Source organism: Trifolium pratense, linkage group LG5 (genome assembly GCF_020283565.1).
Source record: "Trifolium pratense cultivar HEN17-A07 linkage group LG5, ARS_RC_1.1, whole genome shotgun sequence".
Classification (NCBI taxonomy): Eukaryota; Viridiplantae; Streptophyta; class Magnoliopsida; order Fabales; family Fabaceae; genus Trifolium; species Trifolium pratense.
The window spans coordinates 27795704-27808317 of NC_060063.1; the positions used below are offsets into that span (position 1 = coordinate 27795704).

At 28.7% G+C, this 12614-nt stretch overlaps 1 protein-coding gene across 1 annotated transcript; it reads right to left on the reverse strand.

Annotated features, from left to right (window-relative positions):
• Window positions 1-615: 615 nt before the first annotated feature.
• On the reverse strand, window positions 616-1788 carry LOC123886380. Its single transcript, XM_045935702.1, has one exon. The coding sequence runs from the start codon at window positions 1786-1788 to the stop codon at window positions 616-618; it is 1173 nt and encodes a 390-aa protein (XP_045791658.1).
• Window positions 1789-12614: the final 10826 nt, after the last annotated feature.

A 12614-nucleotide genomic window follows, 5' to 3' on the forward strand; every position in this document is an offset into this window, starting at 1 on the left:
CCTTTGCCGTCACGTACAAACACAGTAAGCTCATTTGTGGTTTTACCCATCAAAGACCTCAAAGACCGGAGCAAGTGATAGGCAAAGGAAGACCTTGTCTAACATATCGGTGGTTTCGATATCGGCTCTCCGGTAAACATGATTGTTGATTATCAAGTAAGTATGTTCTAATTTCATATAATATATCGATCTCTAAATTATTAATTATTACATAGCTCCCTCCTTTCTCCACCCCATATCAATTTCAAAATTTATTTGCTTGTGCAAATACCAATCTGACATATTTCAAATTATATGTCTGTATTTCAAAGGATAAGAAAAACAACATAGCACAAGATTTGTCTAACAATTTACTAGATCGTTAGGTTTTGGTGGAATATATTTTTTTTCGTTTTTATAGTTTTATATAATATATTTGTCATTAAAAAAAGAAAGTTCACTAGAATAAAAGCAAAGCTAAAGATTGATAATAATAAAAGCTAGATGACTAAGCAAACCAAATCAAATGCTAGATTGATGATAATAATAATAATAAAAATAAATACTTGTTTTTCAGTTAATTAGAGAAATATAAATACTACTAATGTACTACATATATTATACCAGGAACCTTAGCTATGTTGGAGTACTTGGCAATGAAGCAAGAGTATTAGTGTGAAGCCATACGTCAAAATTGCCCACATCAATGTCTTCAATCTTTGTCAACTTTCGGGTCTTTACATCGTAACCATAATGTATTTTTTTAATGTTTCCAGACATATTTTCTTGTGAACGTAGAGCTATTCGAAAGATAATTTGATCGTTGATCCACAAACAAAAGACCCCGAACGAAGTAATCACATGATTAAAAGGTTCCATCTCATGATAAAGAGACCATTTTCCTGAATGAAAATCCAAAATGTAGATTTGATATGTTGTATGTGTTCCATCTTTATACACAATGCAAGAAATACGATTTCCCATCATTAAAAATGTCAAAGGCAAAAGGGAAAATGAATATTCTCGTGTAATACTTTCTTTGTCAATATCCATCACAATCACTTCTTTATTTGTTGCCCAGTAAAGATCATTGCCTCCACTATAAATTTGTTGCAACAAAAGAATGTTAGAGCCAACTTCTTTTCTAGCTATCTCTTTCCATGAGTTATCTATTCCAATTCTTAGCACATAGAAAACATACCAAGAAACACTCGAAACCTCAATGACATCAAAAAGGAAAAGCTTAAATTTGGCAGTGCGAGGAACACGTGTTATAGTACATCGACTTCTAAGGCTAAATTCATCATAGTGCTGAAAAATGGTAGAAAAAGGAATTCTAAGCCAACATTTGAGGACGGGGTTCACGATGAAAAGTTCTTTAAAAATGCTCGAAAACAACAACAATATGCCATCACAAGTACTTATCACACCTCCCATTCTTTGAGGTGTTCCTAAATCAATCCTTTCAAATTGGCAATTCACATCATCTTTAAATTCCAAGAAATATGATTTGTTCCGTGTTGTGCGATTTTCAACGTAAAGACCAGGTTTAGAACGTGCACGACGTTCACACGCTTCAACAAAATGGGAGCTGCCAATAGTAGCAGCCCAATGTTTGCACACATACATTGCAGAGTTAATTAGACAATTAAGAGGAACAAAAGAAAGGATATGAAATCTCAAGTCTTCAAGGAGAAATAGTTTTGAAATCACATTACAACTTTTAGTACTATTTGAATTTTGCTTCCTATTCTTCTTGGCATGATCATGTGACTTGGCCTTTGAATCATAGCAAATAGACTTCTTCATGGATTGACTGCATATACATATATATAGCTTAATTCCATCAAACACTTTAGTCAAACCATCAGTTAAATCATTTATAAAATATTCCTCCATCAGTTCCAAAATAAATGATCTACTTGATCAGTTCACGGTTGCCGATGCACGACTTTAATTATAAATATCTTAAATTATCTATTATTAAAAATTATAAAATTTATATATTTTGAAAATATTCATCAAGACAAATCAAACAACATCTAATATTTGCATATACGATATACCTATCAGTAGAAAAATACAGTCAAATGAGATCATATGAATAGTAGACAAAGTCAAAAACAGGTCATTTATTTTGAGACGGAGGGAGTACTTCCTCTGGTCTCATAAAATTATTCAATGAATTTAAAAAATGAATTATTACTTATATATGATATCAAATAGAGTATTTTTGTAATTCAATCCGCTCCGGTAAATTCTTTTAAAAATATTCAAATAGAACTTATAAAGAGATTTGAAATACAGTGTGACATAAAGCAAATAAAGAAATTGTGTAAATTTTTTACTTGTTGATTGAATTGGAATAATGTTACTCCTAGATGAATAATAACATTGAAAGAGAATGAATGAGTGATACCTAAAGAAACTCCCTTGAATCTGATGGCCGCCGTCACATGTATTAGGTATCTCGCCCACCTTTGCTTTCTTTTTGTTTTGCATTTTTTTTCAGTGCAGAGACAAACAAGGTCAATGAGATCTTGTTTTATCACTATGCCATGATTATCCTTTAAATTTTATAATTCTACGATTTTATACCTCAAATTTATCCTATTTTTATTTGCTAGTTCTCCATTGACATTTTGATTAAAAAAAATATTATTATTTTGATATTTTAAAAAATATATACGAATTTTGTCAAAAAAAAAAGTATATGACTCAATTTTTTTTTAATTTTAAAAACATCTGTTTTGATTAAAAATAAATTACTATTTGATAATTTAAAAAAAAAAAAATTGTCAATTTTTTATTCAATTTTTAAATAAATTTTTTTATTCAATTTTTTAAAATTTATGTTTATTTTAAAAACATATTTATTTATTTTATAAACTTTATTTTATTTTTTTATTTATAATAGCGCCAAATAATTACTCACTCCGTTCTTTTTTATTTGTCGTTTTTGAAAAAAAAAGTTGTTTCAAATTATTTGTCGTTTTGATAATTTAAAGTTATATTTTGTCTATTATAGTCTTCTTTCAATAAAACTAACTAATGCTATATATTAAGTCACTAGGTTTGGTCTAGTGGTGAGGGCAATAGTTAATATGCATAAGCATTTTCTTATGTATGGTGCATAAGTCATTCACAGCCATCAGATGATTTTACACATGTAATAATCATAACTAAAGAAATTTATATTTTTGCTTGTTCAATTTCGACCACATTTTACATGCGATTCGATCACCGATTTCGAAAATTAATACCGGAAACATTCATAAAATCGAACGACGATCAAAACGGTATAAAGAACGTCGAGTTTCGTTGATTATTGAGGGAGAACAAACCGGGTCGACGAACCGGGTCGTAGTGACCCGTTTCTGCAGAAAATGGGTGAAGAAGATGACGAACAGTGACGCGCGTCCACGCCCACTCTCACTGGCGGCGCGTGGGGGCGCGTGCGGTGCCAAGGAGACTCCAAATTTTTTTATTATTTTTACATAAAAATAGTAAATAATTTTCTGAGAATTTTGGGACCAGTTTGGTATTTTTCTGAGACCTGGAACTATTTTTAGTTAATTAAATGAGGTAAATATGCTTTTATAAATATAAGATATTAATAAAATTTTCCCAAAATTTTATTTAGGGTATTTTGAATTATTTGGAACGGTTGGGGATACCTCACTCTCTTCGGTTTTATATCGTCTTAAAAATTTAAATTTATTTCACAATTTTTATTAAGGGTTAAATATGTTTTTGGAGAACAACTCTTTGAAACCATTCCACAGCAAAAATGGTTTCATACCGTTATACACTGAAACCATTAGTCTATTTAAATGGTTTCATGGCGTTATACACCGAAACCATTATTATAGTTAAATAGTTTTATATGAGCATTAGTGTCAAGATGTTATACACTGAAACCATTAGTCTTGTTAATTGGTTTCAAGATGTTATACACTGAAACCATTTGTCTAGTTAAATGGTTTGATACTGTTATACACTGAAACCATTATTATAGTTAAATGGTTTTATATGAGCATTAGTGCCAAGATGTTATACATTGAAACCATTAGTCCTTTTAATTGGTTTCAAGATGTTATACACTGAAACCATTTGTCTAGTTAAATGGTTTCATACTGTTATACACTGAAACCATTATTCTAGTTAAATGGTTTCATAGCGTTATACACTGAAACCATTAGTCTTGTTATTTGGTTTCAAGATGTTATACACTGAAACCATTAGTCTAGTTAAATGGTTTCATAGCGTTATACACTGAAACCATTATTTTAGTTAAATGGTTTCATATGGGCATTAGTGCCAAGATGTTATACATTAAAACCATTGTTATTAAGTAAAACATCACATAACCATTTTACAAAACCATGCTACATAAAGCAAAAAATCATATAAAGCAATTAGGGTTAATTTAGTTGAAAAAAATTTGGATAGTATGCATGAGATATTGGATTCGATCATTTCTTTATTGTAAAGAAAAATTGATATATATATATATATATATATATATATATATATATATATATATATATATATATATATATATATATGTAATTAATGTATGAAATTTTATTTATATTGTGATTATGATTGATAAAACTTAAAATTAAATTGTATGTTTGACAAGTATGCTTTATATATACATGAACCATTCGTTATTATGTTGGGCTTCGAGGGGGTGTATGACGAAAATTAATTAAAAATGGATTTTTATAATATATACTTCAAAGGAACAAAAGTTATTATTTAATTGGAAACGGGGGGCGCGCTAGAAATTGGGGGGGTGCGCTAGAAGTTTGGAGGAGGGAAAAAAATTGGGGGCGCGCTAGAAATCTAGGGGAGGAAAAAAAATTGGGGGGCTCACAAGAAATCTAGGAGAAAAAGAAAAAAAAATAATTGGGGGGTGCGCTAAGCAAAAGGGGGGCGCAAGTAATATGGTAGTATATGGGGGGCGCGCGAGTAATAGATTGCCTAATTTTGGGTTTGGTCTGACCTTTGGTTGACTTTTGGTGTAGGAAACAAATATGGTGGGTGTAGGAAGCAAGTTTATGCATGGTGCATAAGTTTGGGCTTATGCACCATAACCACACCCCTAAAATAGACAGATTCTATTTTATTCTATATTAGTATGGTATCTCACACACACTCGTACTCCATATTCAAATTTATGAAATTTCAACCTCAAAACAATGACACAGTAGTCTCATTACATAAGGTATTTCAATAACATTATTGTTTACTAGAGAAATATTCTAGTAACTGTCTGTCTAAGCAAAGTAAAAACATAAATATTGGTTTTTAACTAAGACATATATATATATAAGCAATACTGCTACACATATCATACCAGAAACTTGCAATTAAACTAAACTGTTAGTGTGAAGCCACACTCCAAAATTGACCTCGGCAATACCCTCAATCTTTGACAATTGATTGGTTGGTCTTGACATTGTAACCAAAATGTATGTTTCTCAAGTTACTGCAATACAATCCTTTAGTTAGTTAGTATTCAGTTAGTGATTAGTTTGTAGTTGGTTAGTAGTTTGTTACACATTCATAACTGAATGTTAGTTAACTATTAGTTGGTTCATCTTGTATATATAGTTAACTCATTCTCATTGTACAAACTAAGTGTGTAATAATAAAATTTCTCTGGTTCATGCTCACAATGAGCTTTACCGTTTCCTTCATCTTCTTGTTCAAGCTTCTTCTAGTGTTACAATGGTGTATCAATCACAGTTTTCACATGGTATCAGACCTCAAATTGAGGTATGCCATTGTTAATCAGGTTACACACTCCTTCAATTTCGTTTCTTTCGCTGCAATTTTTCCCAATTCTGCTTCTTGTTTCTGTTTTCCCCAAATTCAAGTTTGTACCCTTGAATTTCTCATTCTTTTTCCTCGATCTTGCCTTGTTTTTCCATCATGTCTGTGGATAGCAATGTTGGTGCCTTCAATGGCGCAAGTTCATCCAATTCTCAGAATAAGGGTTATCAAAATGATACTCTTAACCCTTATTTCTTGCATCCGAATAAAAATCCTAATCTTGCTTTGGTCACACCTCTTCTCTCTGGCCCCAATTATCATTCCTGGTCTCGTGCTATGACTATGGCGCTTCGATCCAAGAACAAAATGCACTTCATCAATGGAACGCTTCCAAGACCGGATGATGATGATCGTGATTCTTTGGCATGGGATAGGTGCAACACTATGCTTTAACTTTGGCTCAATAACTCTGTTAGCCCAGAAATTTCTCAGAGTATTCTATGGTTGGATTCAGCTTCAGAGATATGGCAAGAACTCAAAGAAAGATTCTATCAAGGTGATGTTTTTCGTATCTCTGATTTGCAAGATGAAATTTCATCTCTTAAGCAAGGTGATATATAGTACTATTTCTACTTACCATACCTCATTGAAAAAATTATGGCAAGAACTTGATAATTTTCATCCAATTCCTGATTCACATTGTGTTCATAACTGTGTTCATGGATGTGCTGCTATTGCTAAGATGAAATCCTATAAAGAGAGTGACCAAGTGATTAGATTTTTGAAAGGTTTAAATGAGTAATATCATGTTGTCTGTTCCCAAATTATGTTGATGGATCCACTTCCATCTATAATGTTGTCCATTCCCAAATATCATGTTGTCCGTTCCAAATTATGTTGATGGACTTACCAAACACACCCACCGAGAAACAAGGAATTTTTACTCAGGCAAATTTGCTCGAAAGGCAGTTGGCACAACTGGCAAGTAATTTTGGGTGAAAAAAATTCTGATTTGCTTAGCAAGCTATAAAATTCACTTTACAAATTTCACCATTTCTGATATCTATTTGAACACATTCAAACATGAAAATTGGCAATTCCATTCATTTTCCAAAAGATGTGAGGGAAGAAAACATATATAGAGAAAAAACGGGCTGGAGACAGATCTTCAAGGGAGAGAAGATGGATCATCTTCATCATCTTTCCATTACTTCTCATTAGTTATGTAGCATGTGAAATTGTTGGTATTTCAAGTGAGATGAGTCTCACATTAAATAGAAAAGTGGACCGTGAATACTATACTTTATAAGACCCATAAACCTAATACCTTAAGGTTTTGGGTTCATCAGGTTTTGGATGGTGATACAATACAATGCTATTTTAATATCAGGGGTTCATCAGTAGCATATTGAATCACTTTCACACAGAAAATATGGACAAATTTTGATTACTGAGGAATCATATAACATCTATGCATTTACAGAGGAATCATGTTCTATTTTTATACAAAATTGGGACTCATTTTTCAAATCCATCCTCATGGTGATAAAGCTGTACCTCTCTATTCTTTTGAAAGTTTGCTACTGATATTTAAGATTGAAGTTGGATAAGAAAAACACCAGAGAGCACAACATGTGTTTCAACTCCAAATAAGTTCGTAAGTAATTTACCAGAATAAGCAAAGCTAAAGATTATCTTTTACTAGTAAAAGGAAGGTTGAATTGCTCATAGGCCTTCATTGTGATGATGTGGCATGCTTTAGAGAGCTTCTCATATCTATTTAAAATTTGTCCCACAATTTATTTTGTGTGTCCATTTATCCTCCAAAATAATTATCTATATGTTACAATAATAATGACTCCCAATAATAATGAAAGAAAGAAAAGAAAAAAAAGTCAAATTACAAAAAGAACAATGAGTAGATATATGCTCTTTCATATTTTACACTACCAAACATAAAATATAAATCATGCATGTGTAAATATGATTTGCAATTTGCAAAAATTTACTTTAAATAAATAAACCAAATAAAAAAATTACTCCTCAAAAAAATTTCATGCTTGACAAAATAAATTTTATGAAATAAAATACTTTAGTTGTTGAGTTGCTCACAAGCATGCATTGTGATGATGTGACACTCTATAAGAAAAGTTTACAATCTCTATTAAAACCTTTTCATATTTCATATAATAGAGTTACTCTAATAATAATAATATATTAAAATATATATTGTATGTTACAATTCCATATTAATGCAATTGAAAACAAAGAATTCTTGGAGACACTAATATTGAATATGTAAATTTAGCTAATTATCAAACACAAGCTCTATATAAAGTTAACCCAAAAGCTAATTATCACCACCACCATATCAGGAAGTCTACCTTCTATGTTTTAACAAAATTTTAATTTATCTATCTCATGGCAAAAACTCTATGGTTTCTTTGTCTAACATTTCAATAAGAAAAAGTTATGCATCTTCACCTTCCATATGTTATAGTTACACATTATAGTGTCTTGAATTGATTTAAAAGCTATTGTGTGCATATATATAGTTACATCGTAAGTATATTGGTTTTTGTCCTTGGTAGGTGATGGTGTCTAACCTCTTAGAATATCAGGTATGTCTACATGTGATTGATTAAGAAATTGATATACATATATGTGATAGTTGCCTATTAATATGTTTGTAAATTGGAATTTTTCTATTACTCTGAGTTTGGAACATCTCTAATCATTTTTTATATTTCTTTTTTAGGTTGGATATTTTTTAAAATATCAACCGGTGTTTTGTTCGATGATTAATTAAACTTTGAGTTGAATCGATTAATATGAATATGACTATTTTTTCATGTGAAGGAGGAGAACAGGATAAAACATACTTCTATTTTTGTTTACGTTGCATCCTTGCTCCTTATAAAGCCTATGAAATGGCACCTCATGTAAGGATGTGTATTTAACTCTAATGGCAGTTTGTAAACCATCATTTTTTTTTAATTGATATAATGTTTGTAATTAGACAACTTTTCTTTTTCATTTATTATTTTATTAGTCTAATGTTTTAGCTTATTTGTTTCTTATTTTCTTTTTCATTTATTATTTTATATAAGGTAAAAGATTTGTATAAAAAATTGTTGATTAATGGGAATATAATTAATTTTTTTCATGTAAATAAGTTGAAGAGGATAAAAGAGACTTCTTTTTATTGATTTTGATGTGCCTTAAAATTTATATAGATCGAGAGTATATTGATGTTGGAGGCATTCAATTAAAAGAGGACAATCCAAATAATTTAGAAATATAAATATGTGTCTCATTTTTAAATACTATATTGTCTACAATGTGTAGGTGATCTACTTGATCTCGATCAAGAGAAATATAGATCTCGATCAAGAGAAATATAGAAACAAAAACAAAGTAGAAATTAAAATAAGTTTTTTTTTGTAGTTGACACTCAAATCATACGGTTCTTATAATTGTAATACATGTAAGAAGTATATTGATTCAACTTGACTTAGAGGTTGTCCAAATATATAATCTTCATGCATTTATAGTATAACACTTGCCTAAATCTGGATGGTTCAATGTGAATATATATGAATTTTAATAGACGGTCCTATTTTAATCTACGTATGCCATCTTATTCTTACGGCCATAAAATGAATCAATGAAAAGAATTGTGCTAAAAATATGTTAGTTTAGAAATTGTGCTAAATACTTTTTCCTCCACTTAGAATTGTACTAAAAACTTTCTAAATTAAATTAAAAAAGACAAAAATTATTAAATAAAAATTGTTGATGCTCATTTGTCAAAATAAATTTTAGAAATTATTAAAACCGTAGATGTTAAAATATATTTACATACATTTAGAAAATATAATCACACATATATTTAAACATATTTACACACAACTAAAATTCACCAATAATTCAAAAATTATTAATTTAATTTATATAATAATATAACTTTTTGGATAAATTAAGTACATATTCTAAAAGAATGTTTACGTTACAGCTGAAAATAAAATAGTGGAATATTTATAAGAATAAGATGACATTTTTTTAAGAAAATAAGAAGATGACACATGTTAAATCTTAAATTCAACAATTTATTTTGTGTGTCCATTTATCCTCCAAAATAATTATCTATATGTTACAATAATAATGACTCCCAATAATAATGAAAGAAAGAAAAGAAAAAAAAGTCAAATTACAAAAAGAACAATGAGTAGATATATGCTCTTTCATATTTTACACTACCAAACATAAAATATAAATCATGCATGTGTAAATATGATTTGCAATTTGCAAAAATTTACTTTAAATAAATAAACCAAATAAAAAAATTACTCCTCAAAAAAATTTCATGCTTGACAAAATAAATTTTATGAAATAAAATACTTTAGTTGTTGAGTTGCTCACAAGCATGCATTGTGATGATGTGACACTCTATAAGAAAAGTTTACAATCTCTATTAAAACCTTTTCATATTTCATATAATAGAGTTACTCTAATAATAATAATATATTAAAATATATATTGTATGTTACAATTCCATATTAATGCAATTGAAAACAAAGAATTCTTGGAGACACTAATATTGAATATGTAAATTTAGCTAATTATCAAACACAAGCTCTATATAAAGTTAACCCAAAAGCTAATTATCACCACCACCATATCAGGAAGTCTACCTTCTATGTTTTAACAAAATTTTAATTTATCTATCTCATGGCAAAAACTCTATGGTTTCTTTGTCTAACATTTCAATAAGAAAAAGTTATGCATTTTCACCTTCCATATGTTATAGTTACACATTATAGTGTCTTGAATTGATTTAAAAGCTATTGTGTGCATATATATAGTTACATCGTAAGTATATTGGTTTTTGTCCTTGGTAGGTGATGGTGTCTAACCTCTTAGAATATCAGGTATGTCTACATGTGATTGATTAAGAAATTGATATACATATATGTGATAGTTGCCTATTAATATGTTTGTAAATTGGAATTTTTCTATTACTCTGAGTTTGGAACATCTCTAATCATTTTTTATATTTCTTTTTTAGGTTGGATATTTTTTAAAATATCAACCGGTGTTTTGTTCGATGATTAATTAAACTTTGAGTTGAATCGATTAATATGAATATGACTATTTTTTCATGTGAAGGAGGAGAACAGGATAAAACATACTTCTATTTTTGTTTACGTTGCATCCTTGCTCCTTATAAAGCCTATGAAATGGCACCTCATGTAAGGATGTGTATTTAACTCTAATGGCAGTTTGTAAACCATCATTTTTTTTTAATTGATATAATGTTTGTAATTAGACAACTTTTCTTTTTCATTTATTATTTTATTAGTCTAATGTTTTAGCTTATTTGTTTCTTATTTTCTTTTTCATTTATTATTTTATATAAGGTAAAAGATTTGTATAAAAAATTGTTGATTAATGGGAATATAATTAATTTTTTTCATGTAAATAAGTTGAAGAGGATAAAAGAGACTTCTTTTTATTGATTTTGATGTGCCTTAAAATTTATATAGATCGAGAGTATATTGATGTTGGAGGCATTCAATTAAAAGAGGACAATCCAAATAATTTAGAAATATAAATATGTGTCTCATTTTTAAATACTATATTGTCTACAATGTGTAGGTGATCTACTTGATCTCGATCAAGAGAAATATAGATCTCGATCAAGAGAAATATAGAAACAAAAACAAAGTAGAAATTAAAATAAGTTTTTTTTTTTAGTTGACACTCAAATCATACGGTTCTTATAATTGTAATACATGTAAGAAGTATATTGATTCAACTTGACTTAGAGGTTGTCCAAATATATAATCTTCATGCATTTATAGTATAACACTTGCCTAAATCTGGATGGTTCAATGTGAATATATATGAATTTTAATAGACGGTCCTATTTTAATCTACGTATGCCATCTTATTCTTACGGCCATAAAATGAATCAATGAAAAGAATTGTGCTAAAAATATGTTAGTTTAGAAATTGTGCTAAATACTTTTTCCTCCACTTAGAATTGTACTAAAAACTTTCTAAATTAAATTAAAAAAGACAAAAATTATTAAATAAAAATTGTTGATGCTCATTTGTCAAAATAAATTTTAGAAATTATTAAAACCGTAGATGTTAAAATATATTTACATACATTTAGAAAATATAATCACACATATATTTAAACATATTTACACACAACTAAAATTCACCAATAATTCAAAAATTATTAATTTAATTTATATAATAATATAACTTTTTGGATAAATTAAGTACATATTCTAAAAGAATGTTTACGTTACAGCTGAAAATAAAATAGTGGAATATTTATAAGAATAAGATGACATTTTTTTAAGAAAATAAGAAGATGACACATGTTAAATCTTAAATTCATCTTTAAGACTTTCTTTACCTTAACCAAATAACTAAACCTAAATTCAAATATATAAAATCTTCGTCCAAACTTATATATTGACAACAACAAATATTTAAGTTTATATAATATAATAAGAAAAATAAAATAAATGTTCAAGAAAATATTAAATAAGAGGGACAAAAACTAACAATAATTTTGAAGAGACACAAACCTCACCAAGAAAAAGAAAAACAAACCAAAAACAAAATGACCAAGCAAAAAAAAAAAAGTGAACCAAACAATAGACTAAAAAATTGGGACTAATAAAGTTGGAATAAAATTTCACCAAGTGAATAAGTGAGAATAAACTCCAAGACAGAGTAAGTAGATAAGTTATTTAGAACTTTAAATTGCATAGAACGTAGTAAGCAAATACGCTATTTGATACATAATTTTCAAAAAATGAGATCACGTG